This window comes from Neovison vison, chromosome 13 (assembly GCF_020171115.1).
Source record: "Neovison vison isolate M4711 chromosome 13, ASM_NN_V1, whole genome shotgun sequence".
Taxonomy (NCBI): Eukaryota; Metazoa; Chordata; class Mammalia; order Carnivora; family Mustelidae; genus Neogale; species Neogale vison.
Window position 1 is genome coordinate 152021874 of NC_058103.1, and position 18449 is coordinate 152040322.

The window sequence follows — 18449 nt, forward strand, 5'->3', positions numbered from 1 at the left end:
CAGGGTGTGGGACAGCGAGGCTCGTGGCCCGGCCGCACGTGGAGCGTGAACTGGGTCTCGTGGGCAGAGGGCACACATGTGCGGCCGGGGCGGCAGGGAGGCAAAGGCGGGGCAGCGGGGCCCCTCCAGAGCCCGGCGAGGGGCTGCCTGGTGGGTGCCGGCCGCTGAGCTGGGGCTCGGGGTTTCAGGACGCTGGCGAGCGGGCGAACGAGGAGTGGTTCCCGAGGCCGGCCGGACAGGAGGCGTGCAGACCGCGGTCCGTCGGCGGCAGCAGGGGTGGGGCGGCGAGGGCACCGCAGCCAGGCAGAGCCCAGCGGCCGTCAGCTCCCCGGCCTTTCTCTTTCTGGGGCTTTCTCTGGCCCCCTCCCCCCCCCACCAGTGTCTTTCACCCGTTAGTGTGCATAGAAGCCCTCAGCAGACTGGGCACAGAGAGGCGTCCCTTTCCAAAAATCCCCACTCAGGGATCGAATGCTGAGCGTTCCCCCACGATCAGGAACGGTACACGGATGGCCACTGTCCCCACATCTACCCACCGCTGCCCTGCCCGTCCTATTAGCGCAGGACGCAAGAGAAACACCCAGAAGCAACAGAAAGGAAGGAAGGAAACAGTCAGCATTTGAGACGATCGGGTGTTGTGCGCAGAGAGCGGGAGGGACGTCTACGAGCCACCAGCTTCCAACCGGGCGCCCCCGGGTCACATGACCCCAGCCCGTGGGACAAGGCCCTCCGCCGGCAGCGAGGAAGTAGAAGCACATTTTAAATGATGCTCTGTACAGTAGCACCCCAAAAATAAGATACGCGGGAGCAGATCTAAGGAGAAATGTGCAGAAACCTCCACACCGCACAGTAGGAAACGTGGCTGGGAGACACGAAGCCGAAGGTGTGAAACCCAGGGACAGGCCGTGTCGCGTCCGCCGTCGGTGCCCACGTCGGGAGCTACAGGTACGTCTCCCTGGCCGTGACGCCTGTCTTTGCTCCTGGCGGTTTGACCCCGTGGAGGTTTTTTTGTTTGTTTATAGCAAAGTCAAAATCTTGTAGGCAACTGGCCTGATTCCAGCCAAGGTCGTCTGACAGATGAAGACCGAGGCTGTGGGCCTCACTCAACCGGGTAACAGGCCGTGCCACAAGCTCCTCCGGTGCCAGACAGGCGGACGAGCGGCTCCCACATGGTCCCCTGAGGTGAGCCCGCGAGCACGGTCTCCTCCGCACGGAGGCTGGGCCGTAGATGCTTATCTGCAGAAAAGCCGGCTGGGCTCCAGCCTCTAACCATAGTATTTTAAATATTTTATTTATTTACTTGACACAGAGAGAGCCAGAACAAGCAGGGGAGCAGCAGAGGCAGAGGGAGAAGCAGACTTCCTGCTGAGCAGGGAGCCCGATGCGGGACTCGATCCCCGGACCCCGGAATCTTGACCTGAGCCCAAGGCAGACACCTCACCGACAGGGCTCCCCGCCGCCTGACCCCAGCGCCCCTAACCATACTATTTTGAAAGGAGGGCCAACTCCGGTTGGATGTTTCTGGTTACTCTCCCCATCAGCGTGCCGGCCCTCAGCCGCCGTCACCAAGCCGGGCCCTAGGCGGTGCTCTCAGGCCGGGCACCGGCAGAACTGTGCCTCCAGGGATCTCGGGCCCGGGCTGTGGGCTGGCAGCCAGGAGGGTCCCGGCTCCTCCCAGGGCTCAAGCCAGGCCTGCCCAGACTCTGCCCAGAGGGCCGGCCCTCTGCGACACTCAGAGCCCGGCTGGAAGGCACTCCTGCCTGCGAGATTTCCAGAGATGTTCCCCCACTCACGGAGCTGGCTTCCCTGGGCAGCAGGCAGAGATCTCCCCTCAGGGATGTGCTTGGGCTGACATCCCCTTGGGCAGTGAGCAAAACACTTTTTCCGTGCAAGTCCCCAGCTGTCCCCCTTGCAAGGGCCACATCCCTCATGGGAAATTTTTCTGAAGTCTCCTGCTTTATTCTAAATTTTATACCCAATCTGTGTTCTCTATATCATGTCCATTTTCCACGTAAAAATACATGATATTTGTGTCCCAGAATCTTCTGGAAAGACTTGCCCTGTTTCTCTAGGAGCTGGAGCCAACCCCACCATTTACTAGCTGGGTGACCGTGGGCACGTCCTTTACCCTCTCCGGGCGTCCTCCTTACGAGGCCGTCAGCCTGGGCGCACGAGCTCCATACGGGCTCGGGGCTCGGGGCACACAGGCCGCGGTGCGTCCCCCCCAGGCCCGCAGCCACGCAGTCGGCCGCGCTCACCTTTGAGTCGCCCGGTGATGTAGAGGAAGCCGTCGGCGTCCAAGCGCCCCGTGTCGCCCGTGTGGAGCCAGCCCTCGTCGTCGACGGCCTCCCGCGTCTTGTCCTCCATGTTGAGGTAGCCCATGAAGATGGTGCGGCCCCACAGACAGATCTCCCCGACGCCCTCGGCGTCCTCGTTCACCAGCTTGGCCAGGCAGCCTGGCACCACCTTGCCGGAGCTGGGGGCGGCCGAGGGGGCTGGTCGGGCCTCCGTCTAGGGTCCGGCTCTGCCAGGAGCATCCCCTCCAACCCCTCCCTCTCAGCCTCCAGAGCTTTTGTATTTTAATAGGGACATAGAGTGAGAAGCTTTAGGGAGAAAGGAGGAAGGGAGCGGGGAGAGAGCGGAAGGAAGGAAGGAAGGAAGGGCCGGCAGGACTTCCAGCTCGGCGATGGGCTGACCGGAAGGGGTCTTTTAAGCATGACAGAGGGTCCCTGCGCTCGCCCCAGAGCTGACTGCCCTGCCCTCCCCACTACAGTGGAGCAGGGACAGCCTGTGACAACACCTCACTCTACAGGAGGGAGGGGACGGAGCCAGAACCCGTGGCGGGGGACGGAGGGGGGAGCTTGCGACCTCAGGCCCCCGGGGACAGCATGGCCAAGACCACAGCACGGGACAGGCCTGGCCCCAGGGGCCTGGCCCAGGATGGAAGTGATGGCTCAGGACAGCCACTCTGCGGTGGCCCCGGGGGGTCCAGCAAGGGTAGGAGGCTTACGGGTACCTGTAGAGCCGGTAGTTGTTGGGGCTGGACATGAAGTGGGGGCCCGAGGTCTCGCTGAGGCCGTAGCCCGCATACAAGCGGATGTTGAGGCCCAGGAAGAAGTGCTGCGTCTCGGCTGTCATGGGAGCCGCACCGTAGAAGCTCTTCTGACACTTAGCAAAGCCCAGCGCCTGCCGGACCCTGCCGAGCACGAGGTAATCCGCCAGTCGGGCCGAGAAGGGCTTCAGGTCGCTGCGGGGAGTGGAGAGTGGTCGGCGGAGGAACACATGTGCTCACAGGGGCGAGGGGGGCATCGGGTGGCTGCTCGCTGGCCAGGCCGTCCGTGAGCGGGCCCGCAGCCCCGGTGTGTGTGCCCCGTGTGCCCCGAGCCTGGAGGTCAGCCCAGCGGGGCCGTGTGTGGGCGGAACCTTGCGGTCTGTTTGCACGGACACGCAGGGCCGCTGGGCGTGATCCCCGCTGAAGCCCACAGACGAGTCGCCCACACGTGTCCCCTGTCCCTGTCTGTGCACTCGAGGCCATGTTTGTGGACATGTGTGTGCTTCTCACGAGACCTGATGCCGGTTCACAGACTCACTAGTGATGGAAACATCTCTGCCGGGGGTGGCCAGGGCGATGCCACGGACCGTCCCCAGGGCTGTGTAGGCGTGGGACAAGCAGTCAGGTGGCTGTGGGGTCCCTTGGGGGCTGGAAAGGCTGGAAGAGGACGCATCACCGTGCCCCGTTCCCTGGCCCCCTATGGAGTCTGGAAATCCCCCAGGAGACCGCAAGGAGGTGAACGCCACTCCCAGGAGGTGAACGCCACCCAGAGGGAGGGAGGCCGTCCTGCCAGCCAGAACCTAGAGGTGGGGGACGGTCTCCGGCCCGGTGTGTGCTGGGGCCTCCGCACAGGGGTCCCCAGAACAACCCCAGCCCAGCAGATCCCCGGGTGCCTGCCGGCCCTGTGCCCCCACCCTGCCGCCCCCCTCCCCCCGGCCTCCCGTACCTGCCCGGGCAGGTGAGGTTCTGCTCCAAGGCCACCGACATGGCCCAGAGCAGCATCTTGCGCCGGATGAAGCCAGACTGGGCCGCCGCCTCCTGGATCCGCTCCATGAACTTCTCCCACACCCGGGGCACCCCCATGTGCGACGTGGGCTCCACCTCCCGCAGCGTGTCCACCAGGCTCCCCTGTCCGGCACCAGGGAGGGAGGCCCGCCGGCTCAGTGCCAGGAGGCCCCCACACCAGCGTCAGGGGCGCGGCCCCACAGCGTCCCCGGGTGCCCACACAGGCGCCCACGCACCCTTGCACATGCCATGTTCCGCGCGGTTTGCCGCTGCTGGGCGGCCGTCCCCGCTGTTTGTGTGGCCTGACGCTTTAGCGCAGCTCGGTCCCCTCCCAGCCCTCCTTCCTCTCTAACCTGACCTCTCCCCTCAGCAGTGACCGGTGCAGGATGGACGGGGGGACTTTTGGGCCTGGAGGTGTGGGGGGTGTTGGGCAGAGTGCCGGTCGGGGCGGGGGGTCCGGGAGTGCTCTCCGCCTGCTTAAAATCAGTTTCCAAAGAACGGGGTAGCGGATGAGCCTGGGAAGCAGGGGCCGTGCACCACAGCCTTGCTCTGAGGACGCCCTGTCCTTGATGGCACGTGGCCCCTTTCCTCCACGTACCGGCCTCAGCCCCTTGTTGCTGGGTCACACGGGCCGTGTGGCTGTGGCAGAGAGAGTTCTGGCGGACGAGCGTGCGGGGGACCCACTCGCTCCCACGTCCCCAGGTGCGTACACGCATGTCCACGGACCCCTGCTCGGACCGAGGCCGACTGACCTTGAGGGCGTCAGGCTCGGCAAAGCAGACCTTGGCCCCCCACTGGAGGCCCGTCCACAGGTCATAGATCTGGGCGGCGATGTGGCTGAGGGGCAGGTAGCTGACCACCACCTCCTGCTGGACCTCTGCTGGCCGGATGTCGCCCGCCTGGCTGCCGTACCGTGCTGTCCACGTGATCTAGAGGACAGGTACACGGGCCCGGCAGGGTCCCACAGCCGTCCTGGGAATGCTCACCCCGGGGGGCTTGGGTGACCCCTTCAGGCACCCCCCAACCCTGGGCGTCTCTGCTGGGAACTCCCAAGATAGGCCTCCCTTCCCCTCCCCATCGCCTTCCGTGGACTTGGTCTGGACCACAGACCCAGGGGCCATCCCATGTGTCCTACCCCCCTCGGCTGAGGGGCCAAAGGAGCATCCGCAGGGGCTGTAAGGGCAGGTCCTGCGCCCCGGTCCACCTGCGGCCAAACCCACCCCGCTGGGACCTGCGTACGTTGTCCTGACTCAGCATCACGCCCTTGGGGCTGCCGGTGGTGCCGGAGGTGTAGACCAGTACGCAGCACTGGTTAGGCCGCTGGGCGGCTATGACCGCGTCCAGGGTCTCCTCGGGCAGCCCGTCCCCCAGCTGCAGGAGTTCGTCCATCTGCAGCAGGAGGGAGAACGCGGCACCCAGTCCGTGGGGCGGCCAGACGGGCCCCCCCCGCCCCCCACGCCCCCCACGCCCCCACGCACCGTGTACACATTGGCCATCTTCTTCGGTGGGGCGTCTCTGTACATGACGGCAGCCCTCAGGTGGGGCAGCTGTTTCCAGGTCTGGGTTGGCAGGAAAAATAATGGGGTTTCATGGAAAAAGAGAAGTTACCTGCTGAGAAAAGCCCCGTCTCCGGGTGTTCTGCCTGATGGGCACTTTGGTCACTGGGTTCCTAGTGTCTGACCTGCAGCTCAGTGGGACACTCGCCCCTCTTGATGCAGAGCTGTCCCCTCATGAGAAAACCGAGCATCCCAGGGCCTGGTTGAGTGAAGTATGGCTTATCCCATGACAGAGAACTTTGTGAAAGACAGAGGGACAGAGGGGGGGGGGAGCGGAGGGGGGAAGGGTGAGGGGAGAGAAAGAGGGGAGGGGGACCGAGAGAGGGATGGGGAGGGACAGAGACAGGGAGCGGGAAGGGAGAACAGAATTCGGTTGTCGTGTCAGAGTGTAGAGTTCAGGAAAGCCAAAGCCATGGTGGCTAGAGTCTGTGGGACTGGACGCTGCTGAGGAGAAACTAGGAAGAGGAAGTTCTAGAACTCTCTCCTCAGATGTCCCGGGCTCCAGGGTCTTTGGCTGAGTCCCAGCACGCATGGCAGCCTCCGGGGCTGGAGGACAGAGCTCATAATGTGTGTCTATTAGGCGGCACGCAGGGGCTCCCGGAGACGTTCAGGGGAGACCTGGAAAGGTCAGATCTGAGCACTGGCGTGAAACCTGGTAAACCTGCCCCGAATGGCCAAACCCACGTCTCAAAGTTCAGAGACAGAGAAATAGGAAGGGCACATGGAATAGGAGTCTCAGGAAATGTTTTTTAAAAAATTGAAAAGCAGTCTGAGAAATTTCCACATTTGATTATAAATCCGCCAATATCAGACTCACAATGAGCCCCACGCAGGATGAGCACAAAGAAAAAACCACAGCAAGTCACAACAGAGCGGGTTGCTAAACATCAGCGATGAAGAGAAAAGCCTTAAAAGCAACCAGAGAGGAAAAAGGAGCGTCCGTGTGCTGTTGGCCAGGATGCCGGCTGGCGCAGCCGCTCTGGCCAGCGGTACAGAGGGTCCGCGAGACGCCAGATACGAGCCACCCTTACAGAGCCCAGACGTCCGCCGACAGATGAACGGGCAAGAAGACGCGGTATATTGCTATGCAGTATTACTCAGCCGCCATTTGCAACAACGAGAAAGGGACAAACCCACAATAACGATGGGCGACTCGCTGCTCCGTTTCTCAGTCCTGGACGGACCGAGGAGGCAGGGGATGGAGGAGACGGACGACCTGCCCATCGCGACGCCGCCCGCCGCGGACACTGGCACTCGGCAACCTCCCACCAGCGGCTGCTCGACGCCCCTCCCTGGGGACGTGCCGGGACATTCACCAGCACAGGCGGCCTCCCGCCCGGTGCGAGTACCAGCAGGTGCCCCAGGTGGCAGGGAGCCCCAGCTCGGCAGAGAGAGAAAGTTCCGGAAACAGTCCGGCGGGTGAATCAGAAAACCAGCTCTCACTTGCCGCCACTCACGAGATACATATTCAGGCCACGACCGTCCTCGGAGAAAGGTTGATGGGGAACGTCCCTGTGCGCGGCGCCCCCCACCACATGCTGACGAAGCCCAGCTCCCTGCGAGGGTCCCCCCACCCCGCCATGCCCCCCACCCAAGGCCGCAGGCATGGAATCCGCCTGTGGGGTGTGTGCCGGGCAGGGCTCCATCGGAACGTGGCTGCTTCTCCACCTAAGAGCAGGACCAGGTTAGAGAACCAGGGGAGCAGCAGGGGGGACGCGGGCGGGTAACCCCCACCGGCCCCTGCTTAACCGCTGACCTCGTTCCTGCCAGTGCTTGAAGCACCTGCAGGTGTGCACCCTCCCCACAGGGTGCGGGGCCGCACCTCTGGGCCGCACCTCTGGTCGGAGGGCAGGAGGCCTGGGTGGGGCCTGAGGATTTGCGTTTCTAACAAGTCCCGGGTCAGGCCGCTGGGTCAGGCTGCCGCAGTCCCCCGAGGTGGGGCTTCGCTCTGGGTCAAAGACACTCCGGGACCATCACGGCAGCTGGGGGGCCTTTAGGTCCTGATTCAAAGGAACCTACTGTTGACGGGCACCATTCTGAATGGTGACCTGCGGGGAGCATTTCCTCCCTCTGGGCCTCAGCCTCTGCAGACACAAAACGGGGGAGGACAGCATCCGGCTTGAATCAGGGGTCCCTGCCAGGGCTGCAGACTCTAGGGGAGGGAGGCCTTCCTGCCCTCTGACTCTGGGATGCCCACATGGACGCTGGGGAGAAGGGCCCGCCTCGCTGGCTCTCGGGGGAACCTTAGAGGCGGAGGCCCCGGCACAGCTGGCCTGGGGCCCTGGGTCCGCTCCTGGCCTGGGGCACGGGGGTCTATCGCCTCAGAGAACTCTTGGGGCTCCGGAGCCCCCAAGGCCGAGGAAATCACTGAGTCCCGGGATAGCCAGGTGGGCCCGTGAAGGGACGTCCCTGCTGGTCACCACTGTCCAAGTACTTGCCCCCCTTCTGTTTCGTGAGTGCTTGCGGTGGGGGCGGGGGTGTGAGGAGGGGTGCCCAGGACGGCTTGGGCTACATGCTGTGGCCCCAGCAGGCTGCACCCCTTCCTCCTCCCCAGTCCCAGCAGGATGGAGACCTTCCTGACAAGGTCCTGCAAACACATCGCAGAGGACCCAGGGAGGTGAGCCCACCGGCAAATCTTTAATCCTCCAAGGAAGCAGGTCCAAAGTGCTGGGAGAAAGCGGGTTTTCAGAAGAATCCAAAACTGCAGGGACGGGAGAGCCTGGTTCCCCCAACCCCCTCTCCGCCTGCCTCTCTGCCTACTTGTGATCTCTGTCAAATAAATAAATAAAATCTTAAAAAAAAAAAAAAAAGCACTCACATAGGTTGAATTGTGTCCCCAAAAAAGATCTGTTGAACTCTTAAGCTCCAGTGCCCTACAATGTGCTCTTACTGGGCAATCCGTTGACCCTGACGTGGCCGCTGTCCTCACCGAGAGGGATTTGGATGCAGAGAAGCAGACGGGGAGCGCGGGTCACGCCAGCAGGGAGGCAGAGATGACAGGCTGCCATGTCCCGAACACCTGCCTTCGCAAACTGAAGTGGGGGGCACGGCCTCACCGCGAGAGCGATTTCAAAACTCACTCTGATTTGGGGTTGCCTGCCAGCAAGTCTGGCTCCGGGGACTGGCGGCCACCGGGGCAGGCCCGGATTCTGATGGGAGCCAATGGCCAAGCTGGCTTCTTTCTTTGGGCTTGAGGGGGGACCTCCTCACTGGGGACGGGGGAGACGCCTGCTCCAGTCTCCTCTCTGCGCCTCCAGACCCACTGTCCCCCCAGCAGGGGCAGGTCAGGAGCCAGGGCCGGGCATCTCTAGAACCAGCACCAAGCCACCGAGTCCACCCCAGAGGCCTCTGGGATGCAAGGAGCCCCCGAGGGCCTCGCAGGTGGCAGGGCAGCGGAGGCTCAGGACTGTCCCTGGGCTGCCCAGCCCCGGCCGTGGTCCATGTGGGCCGCAGCCGATCAGGGAGGGCTCTGAAGTGAGTCCCTGGCCGCGGGGGAGGCTCGCTGGCTCAGGGGCTGATTTCAAGCCCTTGCTCTGCCCCCACTGTCTTTAGAAGACCTGACAAGATCCGCGGCCGGCCCCATCCCCCGCACCGAGGGTCGGCGTTGAGTGTTCAAGGTGCCCGGGCCCAGGGTCACTATCACACAAGCTGAGGATCCTGGTGCCCCCGGGAGGCAGCGGGCCAGCTGGCGGCCCTCACCCGAGGCTGTCACCCCATCCCGGGCTTCCTGGTCCTCAGTGTTCCGAGCTGGGCAGTGGGTAAGTTCCCCTCGCCTGGCTTTGTTCTGTGTGCATCTGTGTGGCATGGGGTCGCCGCACAGAATGAGGGCGACCCCAGAAGGGAGATGGAAAAGTCCTTTTGTAGCCAGCGCTCCCCCAGGACGCCGGCCTCTGGCCTCCGTGCCCACCTCCCCTCCGCTCCAAACCTTCAGGATCTTTTCCAGCTGCTTCTGTGTGTCGACCACGATGATGTTGGCGCGGCTGTCGTGGGCGATGTACTGGCAGGCCTCCGGGGAGCTCGTGGTGTAGATGCCGGTGACAATGCCGCTGTGGGGGACCCGGGGTTCACACGTGAGCCAGCGCAGACGGCCACGCCCTCCGCCCGCAACCCTGCCCCAGGGAGGGGCCGCACCCAGACAGACGGTGGGGAGGCAGGGGCGTGGTGGGTGGAGGGGAATGCAGAGGGGTCCTCAGAGGGCCCCTGGGGGGAGATGGGGGCTGGGGGGGCATGGGGAGCTCTGAGAAGAGAGATCGACCCTCTTTCCCCCTCTGCCCTCCACCGACCCACTGGACACCGCGCCCCACCCCCAACCACTCACCCGGCAAACACCGCGCCCACCGCGGAGAAGAACCACTCTGGGGAGTTGAAGCCCAGGATGGCCACGCTGTGCGCCTGCTGCAGGCCGAGCTGCGGGACCGAGGCAGACAGGCCAGGTCAGCGGACACGGGAGGGGTCTCCCCTTCCCCACCAGGCCGCCTTCCAGACCGCAGGGACCACCCTCCCGGCGCACGGAATGGGTGAATGCCGTGGGGCCCTTGCTGCCCCCACCCGGCACAGCAGCCAGCCCGGCCCGTCTTGAATGTGACCACGAAGGAAACCAGCGGCTGAGCGGCTGGCCCGTGGGGAGGGCCCAGCATGTACCAGCGGGCCAGGACACGGGAGCGGTTTTACGGTTATTCTCCCTAAAGTCTCGCCAGGTTGGGGGTCGGAGAGGAGGCCTACGGGGGTCCAGAGCCGAAAGGCAGGACTGGGGAGGGAAGGCTGCGTCTCAAGGGCCCTCACCTTCAGGAAGCCCTTGGCGGCTTTTCGGGCCAGCTGGTAGTACTGGGTGTAGGAGATGTGCTCCCACGTGCCCTGGCGCTTGAAGCCCATAGCATGGAGGTCCCCATACTTGTCCAGGGCCTCGGAGAACATCCGATGCACGGTGTAGGGGGGCTGTGGGCAGGCAGGGTGGAGGCGTGGACGCACGCGCCCGTCGGCCCGCGTTGTCCACAGCTTCTCCTCTGCAGGGGAGGGAAGACCACGGCTGGGATCACGCTGGCCTCGAGTCACCTCCCTACCCCGCCGGGGCCCCGGTCCTCCCAGGGGCAGAGCCCCCAGGCTGCCGGTCCCAATGGTGCCTCCGGGGCTGAGTGGAGGCAGACGAGCAAGGGACTGGGGTAGTTGGGAGGCTGCCTGGAGGAGGAGGTCAGATGGTCCAGAGGATGGGCCAGGCTTAGGGAGGCAGCAAGGAGGCGGAGGCCATGCAAACGCTGAGAGGCCTGTTCCTGCCTTCTTGCCAGTGAACCTGTCCCCCGAGGCTGGGTGGTCAGCGGCATTCGGGCCACCCCGGGAGAGGGGCCCATCAGACCGCCCGGTGCTCCAGACTTCCCACCCTTCCTCTGCCTCCTGAGAACTGCGGACAGACTCAGCTGCACAGAAGGTCAAAGCAGCAGGAAGTGCAGCGCTCCTGAGGGGGAGGCCGGAGACCGGAGGCTCCGATGGCCCGAGAAGTGGCCCCGCCGTGGGGACCGACTTCAGGCCTTCTGGCCGGACACCAGGCGCCGTGCCGTCTCCCTCCTGTGGGCGGCCAGTCGGCTCCACGGGGCTTGAGCCCCCGGTTTGCAGACGGAGCCGCGCAGTTCGGGGAGGCCCAGGCATTTCCCCGAGGTCACAGCGCTGGCCCCGTAGGCCCGATGCCACAGCTCACTCTCGGGCACCGCCCCGCCCGAAGCGTCGGGTGGCCGTTCCCCGCGTGGCAGGCGGATCAGCCTGACCGCCGCGTACCGGAGCCTTCGGCGCACCGTGCGGTCTCTGAGTCGGCTTCCTCGGAGGAGAGGCAAGGAGAAGACCTGAGGGACCATCGGGGCTCAGCAGAAACCGTGTCCACGAAGAACCCTGACAGAGGTGGTCTGCAGCACATGCACATTTCCGATTTCCCAAGTTCCCCAAATTCCCAGGAGGCTTGGCGGGAGGTCTAGACCCTTCCGTCCTCTGGGCTTCCTTTCCCCCCGGGGCCCGAGACAGTCCTTTGGAGCAGACGACCCCAGGAGGCTGGACCGCAGGGGTGGCCCCAGCCGCTGGATGTCCTCTCGAGGCAGCACTGACCTCAATTCCGTCCTGTGGGACGACCTCATCCCTGCCCTCCAGATACTCTTGGGTGGCACATGGACCCTCGAGGTTGACAGGAGACCCCAGGCTGGGACAGGACAGCCGGTTCCTCTTTCCAACGAGCCCACGGCATTTGCCACGCAAAGACGTGGATGTGGTCGCCATCAGGACAGTCAGACATGCAGACTGGCAAGCGCCCGTCCGCTGGTGGACAGAGTCCAGCGTGGCCCCCGCCGCCCACCATCCCCAAACGCAGGTCGGCTCAGAAGCGGCCGTCGCGACCGCTGCGGGCACGGCACGGTGGAAGGCGGGGTCGTGGCTGCCTGGCGGTGGGGAGTCCCGCCAACGGGCACCAGGGCGGAAAGGTTCTAAAGTCAGCCGGCAGATTTGGCGCAACTATAAACACTCGCTACAAATAACAGACAAAATGATTTTTTTCGGTGAAAAATAATCCCACTTCAACTGGGTCAGTTCGAGGCCGTACGGTTACCTCAGTGAACCTGCTCTAATGCCTGGGCAGCCGGAGGCCCTCTTCCCTTCCCTGGTCCCTAAACCAGAACAGGTGGCTTCTCCCGCGGGCGCTTCCCCCGGGGGCACGAGAGAGGAGGCGGCAGACCAAGAGGGAGACGCAGGCCCCTGCTGGGCGCGGAGCCCGCCGCGGGGCTCGGTCCCGACCCTGAGATCAGGACCCCATGAAGGCAAACGCTTCCCCGAGCCGGCTTCCCCCTCGGCGCCTCCCTGCTGGTATTCTCTCCGTCTCAAATGAAAACTCAAAATCTTCTAAACCCTGACGTGCGAAGACAATAGCACAGGAGTGGGGCGCTCCAGGGCCGGCCGAGTCCAGGCTCCTCCCCACCTTCCAGAGGCGCCGGCTCCGGGGTCCTTCTCCCGCTTCCCTGTTCTTCAGCAGGAATGGCACTCGCGAAGGGGGCCGCAGTCCCGGGGGACAGTAACTGCCCCAAGCCCCGTCCCCGCGCCGGGGAGGCCGCAGGGCAGGGCGGGGCGGGAGTGGCGGGCACAGCTCCTCTGCGGGGCGGCCGCCCTGGGCACCATGAGCTGGTGCCCAGCAGGAATGAAAACCGAGGGTCCCATGATGTCTGGGTGTCTGTGCGCAATCACCCTGTTTTCAAATGTTGGCTCACACTTTGAAAGAAACATTACACGGACCAAATCCCACGGAAGTGTCGAAAATCCCCCTCCTTGATTCTCTGAGCCCAGCGAGTCTCCCTGGCGGGGTCCGCAGCAGGGGCGAGCGCCCCTCCCAGACACTGCCCCGGCCACGCGTGCCCCCACGGCCCCCAGCTTTGGCCCTCATTCCAGGCTTTCCAAAGGACACGTCTCTAGACATGGGTCCATTGGCTCTGAAGGAGAAAGCATATAGGTTTCCACGGAGTTCCTTCATCTGACCTCTGCTCTCCCATGGACGGCAGGGCCCTACCTGGTGGTGCCCCCGCTCGGCACACGGGGACGGAGGGGACGGCGAGGAGAGGGAATATGGTGGGCCCTTGAGCCCGGCTGCTCTGCCCCGAAAGGAGAGCCTCCCCGGAGGGTCACGAGCTTCCCGTGCCGAGCCAAGCCGGCTGGGCCCCCGAGCCCCCAGCCCCGCCAGAGGAAGGGCTCTGGTGGGCAAGGGGCCTGCCCTGGTCCCAGAAGCCCAGCCACCCCCCTGCCCGCGGACGGCTGCCGTGGTCCTGGCTCGCAGTGAGCACCCACCTTGCAGCAGGTGGGCTGTGTAAACCTCCACGGCCCGGACGGCACAGCCGGCCCTCGGAGAAACAGGGAGGCAGGTCACCTGTGCGGCTGGTGGCGCAGCGGCCATTCCCACCTGCAGGCTGGTTCCCGGCCCCACACTGACCCCAGCGCCCGCGTCTCCTTTGGGAAAGGACTGTTCTACCTCCTGACCAAGGCCTGGGGGGGTAGCCCAGTAACCTTGGGCAGTGGCCACCAATGCCCCTTCCCACATTCTGTGGCTCCCAGAGCGACCTTCTGGAGCCCAGGTCTGACCTTGACCTCAGGGCGGTTTCCAAACTGCGGCCTCTGCTGAAGGCCCTCTGTGACCTCAGCACACCCTCCCCTTCTGGTCAGCCAGAGCAATTCCTGGTCGCCAATACCCCCATCCATGCCTGGGCCCGGGCTGCGTCTGTGCCTGGGACTCGCTCTGCGGCGCGCGGCTCTCTTGCATTTCCCGTCCCAGGTACCGCCGCTCCCTGAACGCTGGGCCGGCTGGGCCTGGCTGAGGGTCCCGCCTCTCCACAGCTGGAGGCCTCGAAAGCAGGTTTGACTCCTCCCTGGGGCCTGCGTGCGGAAGCCGGACCCAGAGCGGAGGTCAGGGGGCCTTCGGGGAGGACGGAGCTCGCTTCTGTCCCATCCCCGTCCCAGGGAGGCGGGACCGAACCACCACGTGTCTAGGGCACCCAGGCCTCCGTCCTCCGGTCACCGGCGTGGCCTGACGGAGGTGCAAGTCAGCTTCCTGCCCAAGTACCAGAGAGGCCGGCCCACCGAGTCGGGGCTGGCCTACGCGGCCCCGTGAACCTCCGTCCCGCGTGCCCGGGTGCCTGCCACAGCTCAGGGGCCATGGCCTCTGGTGCCCGCCGCTGAGCACCCATGGGCTTGGGGACTGAATGAAGGAAGACACGGGAATCTCCAGGCCTGGGAGGGTCTCACGCTCCCCTTTGTCTTCGCACGTGCACCCAGGCCCCCCTTTGGGCCTCTGCTCACGCCGCTCCCTCTCCCGACCACTCCTCTGTCCGAAGAGGACTCACCTCTGGATGAAGAGTTTTCGCTACCAGCAAGGTGGGCAGGGCCGTCGGGGGCGCCGGTGGGCCCACAAAGCAACGAGCCTTGGACCCTGGCCCTGCACCCTGGCTGCAGGAACTCCGGAGCCTCACGCCCTGGACCAGGCCCATGGGGTTCCCATGGGAGCCTCTGGGAGGCTCTCTCGCGCAGAGCACGCCTGGCAGGCCTGGGCCGCGGCGGGTGGGGAGCCTAGAGAGGCAGGTGGCAGGCGGAGTGTGCGCAGCGGTGGCCACGGGCGCCAGGAGCCACGGCGTCTGTTACTTCCCATCCCTCCGCCCGCCTTCAGTTCCTCCCACCCGGCCTGTGGTGGGACGACCCCCCTGGTGGAGCCGTGTCCGCTCACCGGCCCCCCAGCCTCCTGCCCGGGGCCTCTCCCCGTGTGAGGCAGCAGCAAAGACAGCGCCAGCCCCGCCGACCCCGCTCAGGACCGCCTCTGGCCCTGGGCCGTGTGGGAGTGGGAGTCGGTGCGGCCTCCCTGGGGACAGTCAGCCAGATACACCAAAGGGCTTTGGAGAGGAGGCCCCTGGGAGCAGCAGCCACACTTGCCGGACGGGCCCGTGCGACCGGAGCAGGGTCCGGAGCCTGCAAGCCCAGAGGCCCATCTGTCTGTGGCTCTGCTCTGAGCACGGTCCCTGGGACTGATCCCGGGTCCCAGCAGGGACGGGCGCATGCGTCGCGGGAGCCACACCAAAGACGCCGAGCAGTCACAAGAACACGGCATCGGAAGAGTTTAATGACACGGAAATGCCCACGGACGACATCCAGGGGCACGTGGGATCAGCTCGCAGGTGGAGGGGAAACGGGCTGCCTCTCAGATCCACACCCAGAACCGACACAGCGGGTACCTCCGGAACCTTCCCTCCTCTCCAGACAGACCTGAGCCCGTGCAAACACCACGCTCGCCGCAAACGTTCGCCAACAACAAGGTAAAGCTAATCCTGTGGTGTCCATCGTGGATGGGGACAGAGCCTCCGTGGAGAAGCGGCTGGGATTCCCACACACAGCACACCGGCGGCCTGAGAGGGCTTCCTTACAGGGGGCCGGGGTGGCCAGGGTCACAGCAGCTCAGGGCAACAATAGGGCCAGACCGCAGTCAGTCCCGGCAGCTGAAGGGGATGTAGGCGTGGGGGTCCATGGTCCATTCCCTTGGGGATGGTGTTGGGGGAGGAGCCGGGCCCCCTATCAGACCAGAGCAGGGAGGAGGGCCCGTGAGCCGGGGGGGGCTGCTCAGCCCGCCGCTCCAGGGGCAGTGTCCGCGGTGACTGCGGAGACAGAAATCAGGACGTGTTGCCAGGCCCCTTTAGCCCTTTCTTTTCTGTTTATTATTTTTTATTTTAAGTAGGCTCCATGGCCAACGTGGGGCTTGAACTCACGCCCCTGAGATCAAGAGTGCCATGCCCCAGCAACGGAGCCAGCCCGAATCCCCGAGTTGCCTGCCCTTTAAAGTGTCCTCGCCCCCCAACCCGGATGTTGGGCAGGGACGCAGATCCGCATGCCCCACCAAGCTCACGGCTCCAGGAGCAGCCAAGAATACAGCTGCAACCCAGCCAAGGTCCCTGGTCCCCTCGATCAGCCCAGTTAGCAGACAGTCTGCGGCCGGCAGCCAACCCCCAGTGCACAGGAGAGAATGCCAGCCGAGTGCCCGGGATGGGCTTTCCCAAGGCCCGGTCCCCCTCTGCTCGCCTCCTCTTGCTCATGGGGTCACCGAACTTGGCCTGACCCAGCCTGTGTCTTATCAATCACCCATTATGCTGGGGGTGGCCGGGGGGCTGGGAGCTGCTGTCCTTGAGGCTCTGGGATAAAGGCTTCTGAGCAGCAGAGGAAATCACGCTGAACTGGCTGGGAAGGAGAAAAAACTGGGCGAGCGCGAGGGCAGTGGGGGAGGAGAAGCCCGGGGCTGTTTACCACCATCTGTGGGGATGACTGAGAAGGAGCCTATTGTACAGTTGGAGGGATGCGTGGGCCTGGGGTGGGCAGGTGGGGAGGTAGGGCTTCAGGCCTGGGACAGATCTGCCTCCGAGCCGCTCCTTCCAGCTCTGGGCCCCAAAACCTCTGCTGTCGAGGTCAGCCTAGCCGGGGGCGGGGGTTGGACGGGGCCTGGACTCGGGTCTGACGGGGCCGGGCCAGGGCCATGGACGCTCCCTCTGTGCACAGGGACCCTTTGCTTCAGCCCTTGGACCCTGCTCAGACCCATGCCAGGCCCTCGTGGGGATGTTGAAGGGAAAGAGGTCATGGTGGCCTCAGAACACAACTCAAGATAAGGGCAAGGCCTGCCTGGGACAGAACAGCGTGTCCAGACCTTGTCCAGAATGTCCTAGAATGTGATTTTGGCTCCTCTGTGTCTGAGATGGGAGTGACCCCCTCCACCTGCTGGCCACTCCGCAGCCTTCTTGCCCAAAGGTTATGAGCTCGGGCTTGTGGCCACTCAGCAGGGAGAGCCTGGGCAGACCCCCATCCTCCCCGGGCCTCGGTTGCCCCACCTGAATTACAATCGGGCGGACAAGATTGACGGCCCCTCTGGGGTCACTGTTCTGCCCTCATGTTCCGCCCCCAGGATCCCACTCGTCCAGGCCTGGACCACTCAGTGGGGTCGCTGAGACGGGCTTTGCCTGCCTGGTGGTGGGCGTGGGCTGGAGACGCTCCGAAGCCCGGAGCCAGCCTCCACCTGCCCCGCGGAGCCCGGCTCCCCTCTGCCGGCACCCTCCTCAGGGACAACCCTGTGGCTGGCCCCCAGGGGCCCAAGGCAGTTTTCTTGTCGATTCGGGCAGGAGCCCAGCCTCCCAGCCCCTCCTTTGAACACGTGCCCCTCCGTCGTGGTGGGGTGGGGGTGGCAGGACAGGCAGGGGCAGCTCTGGGCCACGGGCACAAACGGACCATCAGCCTCTCAGCCCTGGGGCAACTCTTTCTGCCCACGGGGCCTGTCGCCGAGCTTTAATAAGACATTTTGCACCAAAGAAATTTCGAGGGTTCTTTCTTGACCCCATCAACCTCCCCTATACTCCGAAACAACATCAGGCACGACAGCTCTGGGCCCAGACAAAACGTCTACTACACGCTCCACAGAGCTGGACCCACGATCAGGGAAGTTCGCACAAGGGTCCCCTCTCTTCCCGGCTGGGGCGGCTGAGGTTCCCACTGGTCAGGCGCTGCCTGCACGCATCCGCCCTGTTCTCCAGGACGTCTGTCCTTCCCCAGCCCTCCCCCGCCAGAGGCAGAAGTGACCGTGGGGGGGCTCCCCTCCCACGGTCCCCACCCTGCCCCCTGCCCTCAGGCTGTGAGCGTCCCAGGACAAGGGTCCTATCTGCCTCCTTCCAGCCAAGAGCAGCGCTGTCCTTGAGGCATCTGGGCAGAGGGGGAGTGCAGGACAAGGAGCCCCGTACAGCCCTCGACCCGACCGCAGGCCTCATGGGGCTCAGAGCTCCCCGGGGGTGTGGGAGTCCGCTGGAAGAGTGGGCGTGGGGACCAGGCTCTGGCCAGCCCCTCTGCCGGTCCCCTCCCGAGCAGCTGCTCTCCCTGGACCCCCTCCCCTTCCCATGGTCTTGGCCTTGCCCTGTTCTAGCTGGAGTTCATGCTCCGCTGGAAAGAACTAGAAAGAACTGCCTCTCCAGGGCCTGGCACACGGCTGCCTTTGTGTGGAGGCCAGACTCCAGCAGCTCGCAGGCCCGACTCAGTGCGCCTGCCTCCCAGCTCAGAGCCTGGCCTGGGACAGGGGCTCGAGGGCCCTCCTGCTTCTGGGAACTCACAGAGGCCCCGGTGGCAGGTGATGTGAAAACAAGACTCCCCTGAACTCCCCAGGGGGGCTGCGGCTCAGAGGAGAACTGGAGGGGAGGCGGGGGCTGGTAGGCCCAGAGGGGGCCATGCTCCCCGGGGCCCCAAGACGCAGCGTGGCCTGTGAAGACTTCCACGTCCTACTAGCGGCGTGACGAGACCGTCACAGAACCTCTCGGAGCCTG

General features: G+C 64.8%; 1 protein-coding gene across 5 annotated transcripts in view; it reads right to left on the reverse strand.

Moving 5' to 3' along the window:
* The window catches only part of ACSBG1 (acyl-CoA synthetase bubblegum family member 1), a 41040-nt gene that overhangs the window by 3531 nt on the left and 19060 nt on the right, over window positions 1-18449 (reverse strand). For all 5 annotated transcript variants that reach the window (XM_044230828.1, XM_044230827.1, XM_044230823.1 and 2 more), the window contains 9 exons: window positions 10393-10613; window positions 9929-10017; window positions 9536-9656; window positions 5533-5613; window positions 5294-5443; window positions 4807-4983; window positions 3996-4177; window positions 3014-3244; window positions 2256-2473 (listed from right to left, as the gene is read on the reverse strand). In XM_044230828.1, coding sequence (XP_044086763.1) covers window positions 2256-2473; window positions 3014-3244; window positions 3996-4177; window positions 4807-4983; window positions 5294-5443; window positions 5533-5613; window positions 9536-9656; window positions 9929-10017; window positions 10393-10613 — 1470 coding nt within the window. The remainder of the gene's footprint in view (window positions 1-2255; window positions 2474-3013; window positions 3245-3995; window positions 4178-4806; window positions 4984-5293; window positions 5444-5532; window positions 5614-9535; window positions 9657-9928; window positions 10018-10392; window positions 10614-18449) is intronic.